Source organism: Anopheles nili, chromosome 2 (genome assembly GCF_943737925.1).
Source record: "Anopheles nili chromosome 2, idAnoNiliSN_F5_01, whole genome shotgun sequence".
Classification (NCBI taxonomy): Eukaryota; Metazoa; Arthropoda; class Insecta; order Diptera; family Culicidae; genus Anopheles; species Anopheles nili.
The window spans coordinates 76,807,699-76,823,353 of record NC_071291.1 but is presented as its reverse complement, the minus strand read 5'-3'; the positions used below and the strand labels follow the sequence as shown (position 1 = coordinate 76,823,353).

Below are 15,655 nucleotides of genomic sequence, written 5' to 3'. Positions count from 1 at the left end.
ATATCTAGTAATGTGTTTTCGAGGTCTTACATTTTTTCCACCTCACACACTCTATCTTTTCCTTAAGCAACTTTTACCATCATTTGTGTATACGTGTTTTTTTCTATGCGGAGTCTCGTCCGGCACAATTGTAACATCTGATGAACAGATATGTTGAAAACATTCAATAAATGTTGGGAACCAACTAACACACACAATTTACACCTACACACTGAATAAGCAATTTTCTTCACTCATGGTTCATGATGTCAAAAGTACATGAAGCACTAACGACACTTATCAACATTTCATGGAACACGTTAAATCTCTCACAGCATCCTGCACATAGTTATTCAATATTGGATCTCCACTTCTAGTAAAACGTCGTCGGCTTTGCCTGCTGTTTCTGCTTGGTGTTGCTGTTGTTGATCATCTTTATGCTTCTATCTTTGACGCTTTTAAACTCTACGATAATTCGGCTCGACTCAAATAAAGCTGTAGAAATGCGCTGTAAAAGCATTTTCTTTTTAGTTTTTAGGAATTTATATATTGTATGTGTATTTTCTTAAGTAAATCCTCTTTAATTAACTGAATGTAGAAATTATCTTATGTAGTATTAATGTTTCAGTTACGTAAGTAGTGCTATTAGGAGTGTTGAGAATTTGGTTTTTGGAGAAAATGAAACTGGGAATGGATATTGAGTGGGGTTTCAAGAGATGTGTGGATGATTTTCGAACGGTAGATACAGTATGAATGGTCGCGCCTGTTAGTTTTGTTTATATATTTAGTGTATGAGTATTATGTTATGTTATTTGGAATTATCAGTCAAGTTATCACCATTTTTCAAAGCAAAAGAAAGATGCAAAGAAGCAATTCTGGAGAGGTACAAATCGCTCTACTTCGGTTGGTAGCATGCAGCTCTATAACCTAGAATTGTTTTAATTGATAATATTGCTCGGGGTGCTTTATGAGAAAGGTTATGGTCAGTCGAGCTCGCAGCATGTCATAGATTCGGCGCCACTTGATGGCATTTTTCTCCAAATAGTTTGTTTTTCTCTATGCTGCTGCAGCTATTCTTACACCGCGTAATGAAGAGGTTTTCTGTGGTGGATCGTCAAGTTTTATTTTCTTTGGCCAAGCACCTTGCTGAGACCGTTGGCAGGTATGGATTACTCTTCCTCTTCTCAGCTTTATCTATCCTTTTGGCCATCTACTTCCTACTGCTGTCACCTCAAGCGAGGAGACGACTAAGAAAGAAGGTGTCAGAAAAATATGAGACCATGTGTAAGACCGTCATCAGCTACAATCGCTGTTGAGCACCAAGGCCGACACTTTGAACCGTCCCGGTTGGTATAGGTTACCCGGTGTGACCATCTGTCACTGCGATAACATTTTTCTTTTCTTTAAAACCCTCCAGATCATAGAGACTGTCCCGTCAGAGGACGAACACCCGTAAGGCATCCGTTCTATGGACGAACAACTGTGTTTGCGTATGTTTATGCTTCCTAGCACGCTCGGACGTTGACCGGAACGCAAAAAGAGTTTACAATTCGTTGTAAACAAAATGCAAGCGTTTTCTTTCACGCCAATCGGTGGGATTTCCCTGATCGATCTCTCCCTGTTGGGAGCTGTATCCAAATGGGCCAAGATTGATACAGCTCTAATGGGCCAACTAGCCGTGACGATGCGATTCTAGAAAGTGGAACACCTTCAATTTACACTACTCCGTCATCCGACAGCATTGGACAAACTCGTCCCGCTGGCTAAGATGCCGACTGGCGGAAACGATGTACGAATGGATGTTCGAAACGATGTTAAACAAAGTGTTTACGGTGTTTATGGTTGCGGTCCCATTCGGTATGGTCCAGGGCCCTATTGGCGACCACGCGATTCGACCGAAGGTAACAATGTGCTTGCCATGCGTCCAGACGGAGTCAAGTGTCGTTTGACGAATTTGCCGGAGCGGATGTATGAGTCGCTTCGTTTCTCCGGCGCTAATTAAAGTGGCTAAGGTCGTGGCCGTAGATGCCCCGTTTCGTGCCATGTCGTACAAACAAGCGGATGTGAAGCTTCCTCTCCGGCTTCTCTTCTGCACTCTTCATGCAGTAGAAATGTAAATCAACTCATCCGTTAGTTTGATGACATGAACGATGCTTGGCAATTACTTGGATGTCGATCGTCTAAGGGATCGTTTATCATTCGTTAATGGGGCGTCTTTCCCAATGCCCGATATTGTTTGATCATAGAATTTATAAGTTATGAATAACTGTTGAATAACTAACTTCCATCACGGAGGCGTTTGTTTAAAGGGATAAATTATGTTCGAATAAACTATATTGAATAAAGCACACATTTTGTACGCTGGTGAAACTTCTTTATTTGTTAGAATTTGTAGAAATCAAAATGATGAATTTGTAGAGTTGTTTGCTTGAATGCATTGCTGGGTATTCATTGACTGTACCGCATTATGGTCTCAATTTAGTCAATAAATTCATTTCAACGGCTACGATCTTATCAGTATGACTCATTAACAAAGACGGCTTGGATGGCGTGTGAGCCGTCAGCAAGGAACCAGATAAGAGTGTGACTTTCGTTCAGTTCAATCAATGTTTGCCTGGCTTTCTTCGGCATCTTCAGTTTGCCTTGAATTGTGCGATAAGAGGCGAAACAGGAAAAAAGTAAAAAAGGAATAAGCCCTATTAGATATGCTCGCCTAGTGGCTATGTTTGCCGTTCTTATTTTCGGACTGAAACGAGCTTGTTACAGCTGGCGTGTGCTAGACCGGTGGTCTGCGTCATCGCGCTCGATTGGAAGTTTCGGCACGTTTTAGAGCAACGGTTTCAACGTGAGGCGCCAAGTACGTCCCACCGATGCGTGTAGTTTTGGTTGTAATCACGTTGTCGTGATCGACTACCGACCAAAACGCAAGGGAAAAAAGTGGAAAGATATCGATATCGAAAAGCAGCTGCATGGGAGGAAGATGTTTTTGTCGGAACAGAACAAACAACAGGCGGAAAAGCGAACCCAAAAAAAAGCGTGGTTCATAGAGAATGCGAGAGGTATTAGGAGACGGTGTACGAAGCGTTACGCAACAGGGAACTACTTTCAAGTTGATTAGTTTCCGGAGTGCTCTCAGGAGGTCGAAGGCCACACAAAAGTGTGTGTCAAAGGTTCGGTTCAATAACGAAGCCACCGGAATTGCTAGTGACATGTGAAAGCGACAGTTTGTTATGTAACGTCATGAGGTTAACGGTGGCAAGGACGTATTGCCATCGTCAACCGTATGTACTTTATCTAAAAAAATTGAAGCTACTTCTGCAAAGGCGTGTAAAGCGGTGGAGGACGCTGTGATAAGATGAAAAATCATCGATTGTCTATGTGAATGTCCCACTCTTTTTTTCCCGTAGCACATTGGTTTCATGGTAGCGAAAGTATTTATGCTGAACTGGACCTAAAATTGATTTCTATTGATTGCAGCTACAAACCATACCATACCAAAGGCTCTATTTTCATTTGGCTATCAAACCCCTCGTAATGATTATCAGTATTTGTAAGTTGTTCAAGAGCAACTCGAAATAAGAAAGCCTTATCTTTATCGTTCGGCATTTCCAGATGATGTGTGGCAAGGAAAACAAATTGCAAAAATAATGTAAAACTTTCGTAGAGGTTTGCAAGCAGCCACAACTTTAGAGAAACTTTTATTCGCGAAAAACGAGCCATGGCACAATGGCTTGTTGATATGGAGAAGCATGCGAAGAAGAAATGGAATGCGATCCAATACGCCATCGCGCTAAGGACAAATGAAAAAGAAGGATATGGCACATATACTAGAGTAAAAGCTGTCAAAGTGGTGTGGCAAGTCAACAATGTCAACTGGCTGACAGATGACAGAACAATCCAAAAGCTTTCGTTCGTAGTGTACGAGCGCTCTGCACGGTCCCGCATTTCCCATACTCCATGTTCTAATCCTGGCATAAGGATATCCCCCGCTCTCGAGATTGGAAGATCGGAAAACCTTTTATCGACCGATTTTTTTTACTTTCAATTCGCCGTTTTCTTGTTGGCTTGCAGATTAGGTACAAAGTGGGATATGATTCTTCCAGTCGAAGATGCCGCTTCGTGAGCAACAACTCCAAGTCGCACACGTAACGGACAAACTGTTTCTCGCAATTGCCAAATCGAAATCGGCCGTCGAGCGAAATCGGGAATCAATCAGAATGCGAACCATCCATTTGCATCCGGGAAGGGGTTGCAATTCCTCGTTGTTTGCTGGATTTGTATACATTTTGTGACGTCACGAACAAGCCGTTAAGCTTTGTTTTTACAATACATTCTTGCGTCGCAAAATATCTCATTTTGGCATATTTTAAACTTAAAAGTGCATTTTGTTTATGAGTCTTTTTCTGTTCAATTTGTGAATATGAGCGTGCGTATGTAAGGTATGATGTGAATGAATGATAGAGTATCTATATCCATATTTTAGAAAAAAAACCCTCGTTAACATACTGGGTGACAGGTGTTGTATGAAAATCAAAAAGATTGGATGCTTTTGTTTCAATTATCACTAAATTATGTTGTGCTGAATGAAACGGACATGCTGCTGTGCTGTTGCGTTAGTTTATCCGTTTGATTTTGATACCATTTTGTAAAGTAATATTCTGTAGCAAAAGCATAAATATCAAGAAACTGTTTTTGATTTATATTTTGTCTTTCTTAAATACAGCTAAAACCCATGCAAAAAATTATGCCTGTTGCACAATCGTTTTTATTTCATGTTGGGTCGTCTGCTCGACACCATCAGTGCAAAAGGATAAGCATAACTAATAAACACAATTAAACCCTCAGCAAAATATAAAAGCCTTTCCTGCACCTGCTCTACTTTTTCCTCCCATTCTTCTTTCTTCTACCCATTCTTCTACTTCTCTCTAGGCACAAAATCCGCACAAATGGCAAGGATACACTTTCATAACACCAACCTTTTGCGATCACTGCGGTTCAATGCTGCACGGGATTGCACATCAGGGTTTAAAGTGTCAAGGTACTACTGATGTGGCCAGTCTGGTTGGCCCTTCTTCTTATCTAGAATAGAATAGCGCGTTCCACAGTCACCACAGTTTTGTTTTTGGTTTCCAATCTGTCTCTTTTTCTCTTTCTGTCACTCGGAAAACAAAAACCAGTGCAAATAGTACGAAAAAGCATAAAAAAATCAATTCTCTAGTGCGTATAGCAAGCGCAGATCGATGCCTACGGGCTTAAATTCATCCCTCATTCAGTGATCATTTCGCATCCTTCTACATTAAATATCTCTAATTTGGGATGGTGTTGGTTCAGGTATTCATTTGCTTTATTCACTCGCAATGAGCGATTATTTGTTATGTTCTCGATTATGTTATCTCGTCGACAAGTCGGTTTGGTTGGTTTGGTTGTTATCATTACCTTTCTTAACAGACACTCGAGCGTAATTGCGTTCCAATTCATAAACTGATCAACCTCGTCCATCCCCAAAACACAACAATGGAGCCAACAATTTGCTGTCAGCATGTCTTGTCTTCTAGAATCACACGAAAGCTTGTCAGAGCGACTGTTCACACTCCTATACTCACTTTTCCACAAGCTCTGCACTCCGCATGCTCGCAAAGTGCTTGCTTTCATATGATAGTTTGTCTGTATCAGGTCACGCATTTCACGTAACCAAATTCCAGGAATCGGAAGCCTGCAGATTGCCGGAGTGATTTGTTATGCAGTTGATGTTCACTTTAGGGAATTCCTTTTCGCACAAACCTGTCTTAGTATAGACGAGAATGCTCAACCAGCACATTAGTTATAGAATAAACGATAGTTAACGTAATAACATTTTGTACAGTTTCTCGCTAAGCGAATGCGTACATGATGCGTAGCTTGTTAAGAGGGATGCAAAAGAATAGTTGAAAGTTATTGGATACATTGAAAATTTCAACTGGAATTCATAAGATATCTGCAATACTTCCTGTTCACATTTGGTAAGAAATTCGGGACATAACTTTTAGCGCGTAGTCCATAAAGTCGACGCTATACTGAATGGTTATGTTAATTATCGGGCTTGACCTGGTACAAAGTTTGCGGGAAATTTATTGGATATACACTGATACTGAAAAGGGAAGCTCCTTTTACCCGTGCTTTAGTTCTTTGATTTTTTATTTTAGTCTTCTCACATTCGGCATTGAAGCAACACATATTGCCGACCTATGTTCGCCTTCGTTTCCTTTTGGAATACGATCCCGAGTTGGCTCCGAAGCATTGAGGATTGGGATCGGTCACGCGTTCAGCAAACGAACGCGAGTGATCATAAATCAGTGTGTATTACCCTGGGAGACAGGGCCAATTGAGTCATGGGTGTGTCCTCTTTGGCAAGTGGAAAGACGACAGGATCCGACGGTCGAAGGTATTTGTTTCGGGAACACATCTGCGGACTAACTGGGGGTTGTTGAGCGCACGTGCAAACGATTCCAAGGACACCGGAGCATGCCACAAACTGGGTGACAAATTTACTTCCGCTTCGACTAGCTGTTTAGCGGCGGACCAAAGTTGCCAGCATTGCAACACGTGACATTGTGAGATTGCAAGTCGGTCTGATATTTTCCCACGATCTGGAGAATGATAGATGACTTTGAAATGGGCTAGCTGAAAAAACCGGGTTGCTGGTGAGGTATTCTATGTTTTAGATTCTTTTTATCTGCTTCTTGCATGATTGTGATTTTGTCTTTGTACTCACTGTAAGATGTACCTTAAAATCGTAGCAAGGCGCATGCTGGCGCGTAAAAATATGAGAAAATGAGGAGAACTGAACCAGTTGACAATGGTGAATTTATTACGACGTCTGCAAAGGAGCCAGGGGTTTGCCACGAGCAATGATTTATTATCATTCACCAGGAGTATTCTTTTTTTAGTTTTGGGTTCACACTCCGTGCAGGTCAGAAGTTGGGTTGAATTTTTTTACACTTCCATGAGATGTGATCTAGACGTGTTTCATTTAAATTGCCTTTGAGTAGCCTTTTTCCAATTGGGAGTTCAGTTTTTGTTACGATTCACTCGCTGAAGTACCAGAAAGAGATACTCCATGTTTTGACTACCTGTTGGTCAAAAACTGGTTGGAAAAATAGCCAGTTGTCAAATTGTAAGAGATACACGCTCATTTATTTGTGTATAATTGAAAACGTTTTCAGTATTCGAAAGACTTCAACAAATTAGATTTGGCTCGAAATCTTTTACATTTTCTACATTTACACATTCTTTTATTAAAAATGTGCTTGCAAACTAATTGAAGAAAGAACTGGGACGCTCCTGCACATGACAGGCGCTCGGCTACTAGACGGCTGTGGCGGCTAACGATAAGCAACCTAGCAATCCATGCGAAGATAATGTTTCAATCATACGCCTTTGATGCGTAGCCCGCAGGAGCACTCGATTTCTTCTGTCAAGCGTGAGAAAGTAGGACGCTGAGTGAAAGGATGAAAAGCTGTGGCGGTGAGTCAAGCTTAGCGATCTTGTTTGCTTCTTGACTGGGTGAAGGAAAAACAGATATAATGTTGCCCATTTTTAGGTACAATGGGAGTCAAAAAAGGGCTGGATCTGGGTGGGCGTGCCGGATTTGCGTGCTTCATGTAGATAAATCTTTGAGCGAATGGACCAAGCCGCTAGGTTGAACTGGAACGAGGGTTGGTCCAAGCTTGTCTTGCACACCAGTCGATAAATATCCTCCTTACGGGCCTGTAGGTCGAGGCTGAGTGAACCTCACGGTGTGTATGCATAGTAGGGTGCTGTCCTAAATTAAGCTTACGGCATTTGCAAGATGGGTCCAATTTGTCCGCTCAAACACAACTTAATATTCTACCCAGCCGCTCTCGAACGGATATTCTTCAGCGAGAGTCTGTTTAGGAAGGAGCGTACGGGGTTATTGTTCGGCCTCAAGCTGCGAAAGAGGATCAAAGCTGGGACACTTGCCAGGCAGCAACTAGGCCTATTCAATCCCCTTTTTCTAGGAGCAAAGAGCGCTTTTGGGGGGCTGATGCTAGATCCACCGTGAGCTTGGGTTCTGGCCGCAAAAACAGGCCCATATCTCGTGACGTGCTCACACGCTCATCCAATCTTTGCGGCGATAGGCAGCCTGATTGAAATTGATCAGTTTAATTTAAACAATTTCCGAGCAGGCGCTACGAAATTTTGCTCGCGCATCTTCGCCTGCTTCCGACAGGGCCACTGATGTCTCGTGTCCATCAAATTTGGGACGCCTATTGACTACGATCAATAAAGGGTGTAACCGCAGCGTCCGCATCCTTTGCATCAGCTAACCGAACCGTGTTCCTGGTGGAAGTGAACCGTTAAATTGCAAGCCACTCGGGTACTGCCGAGCTAGAAGTACCAACTGTTCGGTTTGCTCGCCCTATTGCACACCGCATCGGTGGGGACAGTTGCTGGCGGTTCGTTTTGACAGCCCAAGCAGCGAAGCAATTGTCTTCATGGGTTAAAATGCCAACCTTTCGGAAATGAGAACGGGGCTAGACGAAAGGAGCGCGTTTCCCTTCAACCAGCGAATTTTCTTCTTCAGTTTCGAACGCACGACACGAGGATAGCGCGCAAGGGCAGAAACGATTAGCGAACCGGCCGTGCTAACAGAAGGCGTTTCTATTTATCAACAAACAACTGACATCAACGGCACCATCGGGTGTTGGCTGGCAGCTGAAAGAAACAGAAGTGCCTCGGGAAAACACAGCCGCTCGACAAATATTACGGCAAGCGTAAACAAGTGCACCGATCGAGCTCGTTAGCGTTTCCGACGCGCAGTTGTGGGCTGCTGGAACAATCTTGAAACGTTGCAAGCTCGTTTGATTTGAAAGAGGAATACCGTCCACGGAGTTCGATCAAGCTTTTGTGGTTGATTCTAATGCCAGCATTTTTTTTATTATAACATCAGCAGCAGAAAACATTGCTCTCTGAGCTGATCTGCTTCGGTCTGTTTGTGATGCTTCAGCAAACGCTTCCCATGAGGTGTTTTCCCTCACCGAATAAAACGCAAACAAAGAAACTGGCGATAAGGCCCATTACCAACAACCGGCGGTGGAGTTTATTTAAATACGTTCAAGTGGTTGCACGAAACTTTTCCATCTCTGCCCAGCGCTGGTCATTCGTTTGTTACGGAGCCATTCGATGATTATGCAAACCAGCGCAGCTTTCGCCGCAAACCGCCCGCACGATAGGGCGGTTCTTTTGTTCGCGTTTTGCGAGTTTTCCCTTTGGGATGGTGCTCACAAATTTCCCTTAAATGTTACGGTGAGGGGAAAAAGCACAGGAAAGGGTGAGATTTAAGAAAACCTATGCACCATTCGGTCGCCACTGGAATAGTTTTCCTGGCCAAAGGCGGCCATGAACGACCCGACACTTACAAGCGCGATAATATGCTAATATGCTAACCGTAGCGCTCGGTAGTGGCCGCTTCCGGTGAAAACATTCCGAATTGGGGGAATCGTCCAATAGCGCGGCGGAAACATCTCCTCTCGGGCGATGGTGTACTTTTCGAGCACAGATCGAAACAACTTTCGTGATGGTTGCTGTCCTTCGCCGCTATTTTGAAAACCCAATAGGCAAGGCAAGCAGCTTAAGACGATCCAAAGTGGTGCACCCGATTTTGCATCGGTACACAGAAATATACATATTAGCCGTTTACGTGCTTTCGACCCAGCGAATGTCCACCTCGGCACGCTTCGTTTTCGGATAACAATGTTTGTGAATTTGCGTTACACGTAGCTCGAGTGCACAAAGTGCCGGAAGAACGTGCTTCCATTTTCCGTGTGTCTTTTCTGGAATTGTTTTCGGGAGCGAATCCACCAAAGAGATGACATTGTGGGTCACGTACGAGTGGAGTGTACACATTGAGCTGTCGAAAATAATGCCCTGGGTGAATTCTCTAGCGGCCGGAAGTTGCAATTGGTTTGACACTTTTACTGTAATGATGGCAATAATTGGACGATTCCTTAGGAACGGTGCCTTTTTTACGTTGCGGGTTTGCGAGTACAATTTGCCCACACTACCAGATCATTTGCGCTGAAATCTTACTGTTAAAGGCATCACACGGCGAAGGATTTCCAGCTCCTCATTTCCTGCTCGTACCCTAGCCGCTGCGGGGTTGTTTTCCATCCAAACCCTGCCGTGAAACATTGTAATCACTGTTATTACATTTCGCTGCAATTCGCTGGCACTGCTCGCACAACGGGCGCTTCATCTATCCGCTGTAGGCGGCTCTTTGCGGAAAGAATAAAACCATCGCACCAAGTCGTTAAAATACCAACGATAACAGCCAAGTGCGCAACGAGCCCGTTCAACAGCGTTGGTCTAGTGAGATTACTAGCGGCGAGTGGGACAAAAAAAATTCGCAAAAACGCTCATTTTCTTGCAACGGGGATAGGCGAAAGCGAAACGAGCAAACCGACAGCAGCGCAATAACGAAGTGATAGATCGAAATGTCAAAATCTTAAATGTGATCCAAAAGTACGCTACGGTTGACTAACAGGCACGGATATACGCTAGTACGACGGATCGCATCGCGCACTCTGATCGAAGAGGAGGAACTGAATGCTTCTGGCGATGTCAAAGTTTCCGGAACTGTGATCAAAAATAAGTAGCAAAAAAGGGTGCGCATCGGTGCCGAATAAAACCGGGCATACGAAACGACAATGCATTATCATCCAATTTGAAATGTTCGCGCCGAATGGAAAATGATTTTCCTGTTGGATAATGAGATGATAATAATGCCTTTGTCCGTCGTTGCTCTTCCGCTGTTCGGCGGTGACACAAACGATGCAGAGGGACTCGATTTCCATATTTCATGTTTTTCGTCGCTTCGTCGCCCCCTACGGCCAATTCGAGAAAATGACAAACAGGCCGTTGACGGTACGTGCTGGAGAAAGATATTTTTAACCCCAAGCAGGCCCATCCTGCCCAGCGAACTGAGGTCGAAAGCCTTCTGGCACTAGCAGGGAGTGCCATTTTTTGCCCCTTCGCTGCTCATTGAGTCGGGAAGTTTCGGGCAGGAAACTACTTCAAACACTCTGGCGAATCCTTGGCATCACTCGTCCGTGGAAGACCCGTTTGGTTCTTGCGTTTGCAGAAGTTGAACGCAAATGAGACCGGAACTTGCGCCACGACGGGATGGGAACCGAAACCACGAGAGCTTTGTTACTCTGAAGAACATCGCTAATGGCACCTGGAAGCGAACGCAAACGTTCGCTCACGGTTTGCTCACATTTTTGGATTGCTTTCCAAGAGCAATGGAACACGCTTTTTAGCGTTTTTTCTCATTTACGTAAAGCAGCTTTCACGCCTCGGGCGTCGCGCTTTCTGCTACGCAAATTTGCTGCCCAACGCATTAGGTGGGGCAGGACGCCATAGACAGAGAAATCGGGGTGGCGCGAGAAACACGCTAGGGGTGCAAGATAATTAAATTTTCTAGTAATGGTAGCCACTTTCCCTCCAGTCCGAGCGGAGTGTGACTCATCGAAAACGGATGGCGAGCGACCGAAGCTCAAAAAAAATGAAAAGGTGTTTTTTCTTCAGCAGTCGTTTGACGAAATTTCACGTAACTGAGCGGTCATTAAACGGCGGCCGGTAGCTGCTGAAGTCGGTAGACCTTTGGACCACCTAGGACCATTCATGCTGGAATTATCGTGCGACGTTCGAGAGGAAGCAAAGCCCTTCGGAACTGGGAAAGAACCTGCACGAGTCATAAAACGCATGGCTTTAAAACCGATAAGCACACCGAGGCTCTCGGTGCTCGTAGCGAGAGTAGAACCGTTGCACATCGTCAAAGGATTCTCGCCCATCTTGGTGGAGCAGTAAAACTCGGCACTTAAATCTCGTGCTAGTGCATTTGTTTTACGATGAGCACAGCCAGGGTGCGGTGTGATGTTGGAGAGGCTTTTTATCGTCACAGGGGTACATTACTGTTGATGGATTTTCATTCGATTGGATCGAGCAGACGTGGGATGCATTTCAGTGCTTTGAGGCAAACATCGGATCTTCTCAGAGCTGGCTGGGTAAAAACTGGATTTAAAGAAGCTTAAAGCTACTTTGCAACTGTTGCAATGGCTGCTCAAGAGATTGGTTGGCAATTTCCAGGGTACAACGTGAGCACATAAAGAAAATTCCTGCAGAGTACGTGCTGAGTGTGATATCAGGACAGCATGGCCTCTATATTGGTCGGACAGCGTGAATAGCACAGCGATTAGGTGATAAAGAATATATGCAAATCGTGACCAGAGAAGCTCGCAGTAGCACGGTAATCTAATATGCCAGTAAAAACTGGCAAATGTTTCGGAAACACGGATGCGTGGAACGGCAAAAACTTGCCCCATGCATTCACCGAGGAAGTTTCTTCGTTGGAAGGTACAAAATTGCATGATTCGAGGCTATGAACGAGTCGATTGTGACTGCGTGAGTGAGTGTTAGATGCGGTCTTCTACACGAAACGATATGTAGTCGTAGAATTGCTCTGTAAGCTGTATCGCTGTACACACCTGGCCAGCCCTTTGTAGCGCCTCCAAAATATTATCCACTTGACTTAAATTTATATGCAGCACTTTCTTCCTCTAGATGTCTCTCTCTCTCTCTCTCTCTCTCTCTCTCTCTCTCTATTTATCTATCTATCTCCTGCAACAGTAACTTACACAAAATAGCAAAAAAAATGTCCTTAAATGGGGCGAAAGCTCCAATAATCATTTCCCACATTACACTTGCGTGCGCACACGTGGATGTTGTAGTTTTAAAGCTAATCGGTGTTCTATTCGTATCCTATCAACCTAACCCTCTGAATGTTCTTCTAAAACTTTCTCTAACAAGCTCGTTTCTCGTAAACGAAATTGTAAACTCCATTAGATATTAGGGATAGCCGTCAGAGCTAGCTGGATGTAAAAGAACGCGCTCTCTCAACTTTCAACCACACTAACGCTCTTAAAACTATTCCGTTTCGAAGTCGCTTTCCCCTATCCCAGTCCGCAAAACTGAGTGTTTTCTTTATTTGCCCACCAAAATCGTTTGAATGATTTTTTTTCGTTTTTTATTCCTACGAAATAATCATCATATCGGTTCTTTCGTCTTTTTTAACTGATTGTGGCATTCATATAATATTAAAGAAAACTAAACATTACTTAGACATTAGTAATCACATGCCATATCTATCGCTCATCGCCTGCTCATTAGACTCTAATCTTTCGTAACTCTGAACCTGTCACTCAAGGCAGCCATTATCTTTCTTGCCTTTTTCTTTCACAATCTGTTTTCTGCTATTTCTCTGTGTTTCGCGACTCGCTGTTTACATCTGTTTACTCTTCCAAATAAACTCACTAAAAAAGAAAAGATAAAACCTATCTAATTTTACGTAGTAGATCAAATGTAAAAACTTTTGCAATGGTTTACTAAACAAATCATACTTTTTGTGTAGTGTCCATTCGCAGAGAAGTACTCAAGATCACATTGCTAATCGTTTCTTCCTCTTTCGCCGGTTTTCCATCTGCTGGTACACACCGATCCCATTGGATCATCCGTCTACCACCGAAACGTTGGACGGATGCGCATTCGGCGTAGCATGTGATATGAACGTACACAAACGGTGCGAGGAAAGCGTACCTAATCTGTGCGGATGTGATCATACTGAGCGACGAGGACGCATCCAGCTGACGATCACGCACTCGACCGGCAAGCTCAACATTGAAGGTAGGTGTAAAGATATTTAGAGTAGAATATCCTATCATGAAAAATTGAAATCAAAACTGATTTATTGCCTTATACAATAGGGGATAGGGGTTTTCTCGGTTTTACGCTGATAGCAATCAATTGAGTCGCAATCTGCCGTCAGAAATTTTTTCCAAATAAACGCAATTCCATTAAGTCGAATACAGTCGAAAATCCCGCCGCGCACGTTTTTAGTCTCATTACACATGAACAATTCTTTTCGATTCGTTGTTGGCGCGTCACAGCTATGGGACAGTTCTGTACCGAAATGTGCGCACCTCACCCGGAACAACCTTTTCCGGCAGTCAAACAACCATTTTGTGGGGTTTTTTGTGTGTTCATGCGTGGAAAATCAGCCTCATCATTTTTTCAACAGTGTACGGGATGGGGCCAACAACAAAGCGGTTCAGTGATAAAAACAAACAGAGTGGGATGAGAGTGAAACGAGTGGAATCGCGAGTAGGTGCGCTGTAGGATTGTGGTTTAAAATTCTCTAGAAACGTAAAACAGACCCGTTCAAACGCGCCGGAAGTTATAGCGAATGAAGTGCTTCAGCTACCACCACTGCACGGAAATGGACTAAGTTTGTGTTTCGAGAAACCCGGGGTTTATTACTGGAAGAACTGCGAGCAAAGGCTCTCGAGGAGCAGGGATCCACGTGGGCTCTGTTCGAGGATCGTTTTGAAAGCGCGCACACGTACACACGCGGGCGAGAAGTGAATCATCCGTAACGGGTTCGGCTTTGAATGGTTTCTGTTTCAATTGGCGAAGGGATTAATTCGACTTGTACGGTTCTGGGCTCGTTTTGCTACGTCAGTTTAATCGACGTGTGAGCAAGGACGAAGAAGTAAAACGAGACACGCGAGACCTTTTCTCCGATGCGAGTTTTTATTTATTTTTAAATCGCCTCATCCCGCCATAGCACCGATAGGTCTTTTGTAACGGTTTGATTGATTGCACAAACCCCCGAGGCGATAGTTACGAGTGGCGTGAGCGAATGTGCTCGGTGAAAAGGGTTTTAGTGTGTGTGAGGTGATGAGGAAAATTGAAACCGTCCCATTGGTTACCTCAGCGAAATCATCCTTCTGAGATGCTTTGGAAAGGGCACATTTACCATTTTGTTTTCCTCGCAATGGCACTATCTATGGCATGTTTTTCCAGAAAGCCGTAGGCTGTTAAAGAAGGACCTTTACTCAATTCCCTCAAGTAGTGAGTTTATGCCTCCTGACTATTGATTGAACTGCTCAATTAAGGTGCCATCACGGTATCGTTTGGTAATTTAAAGTGTTTAACACTCTGACTCGAAGCAGATTGGCGCCGTTGCTGAGCCGTTGATGATTTCAAATCACTGACTCTCTCGTAAGTGATTATTCCTCATTAAACTTAATTTACCCTCGCGGCTGTACGCTTCAGCACATTTATTGGCATGCAATGAACGGACGCGTTGACCAAGCTTCCTTGTTCACACCAACGGACAACGCGATGGAAGATATCGCCGAGCAAGAGCAACACCTCAACACCTAAATTACACCGCAGTACAAATCATCACGCGATAACAACGCGACAGAGAAACCGCACAAAGACCTTTTCACGAGAAAAGAGAAGAAATGGTCGGTATCTGCAAAGGACAATGGGCACGAGGGTATGCTTACCAGGCCGTTAGTTGGTGGCGGAGCTTTCCCCGGGTTTTGTTTGCTCGTCGGTTGTCATCTAGGTACATTGCGGTTATGAAACTGTTATCTGCCTCCGGCACCGAGGACGCTTCTGAAGAGAGGATAAAATGATCAGACAAATTCATACCTGGGCGCCTAGCGTCTTGGCAGGTTTTATTTTTTGTTCTTTCGTATTTCTGGCTTGTCTTCAGCATGGTTTTTCAGCGCAGTGTTGCCTGGCGACTCATGCAACTTGACGAAAGAAT

The 15,655-nt window shown here is 44.0% G+C and overlaps 1 protein-coding gene across 1 annotated transcript in view; it reads left to right on the top strand.

Moving 5' to 3' along the window:
* LOC128720256 (protein kinase C, brain isozyme) overlaps nucleotides 1-15,655 on the top strand; it is a 42,111-nt gene that overhangs the window by 22,501 nt on the left and 3,955 nt on the right. Inside the window, exon 5 of the mRNA XM_053813916.1 lies at nucleotides 13,591-13,719. Within this exon, the coding sequence (XP_053669891.1) occupies nucleotides 13,591-13,719 (129 nt within the window). The remainder of the gene's footprint in view (nucleotides 1-13,590; nucleotides 13,720-15,655) is intronic.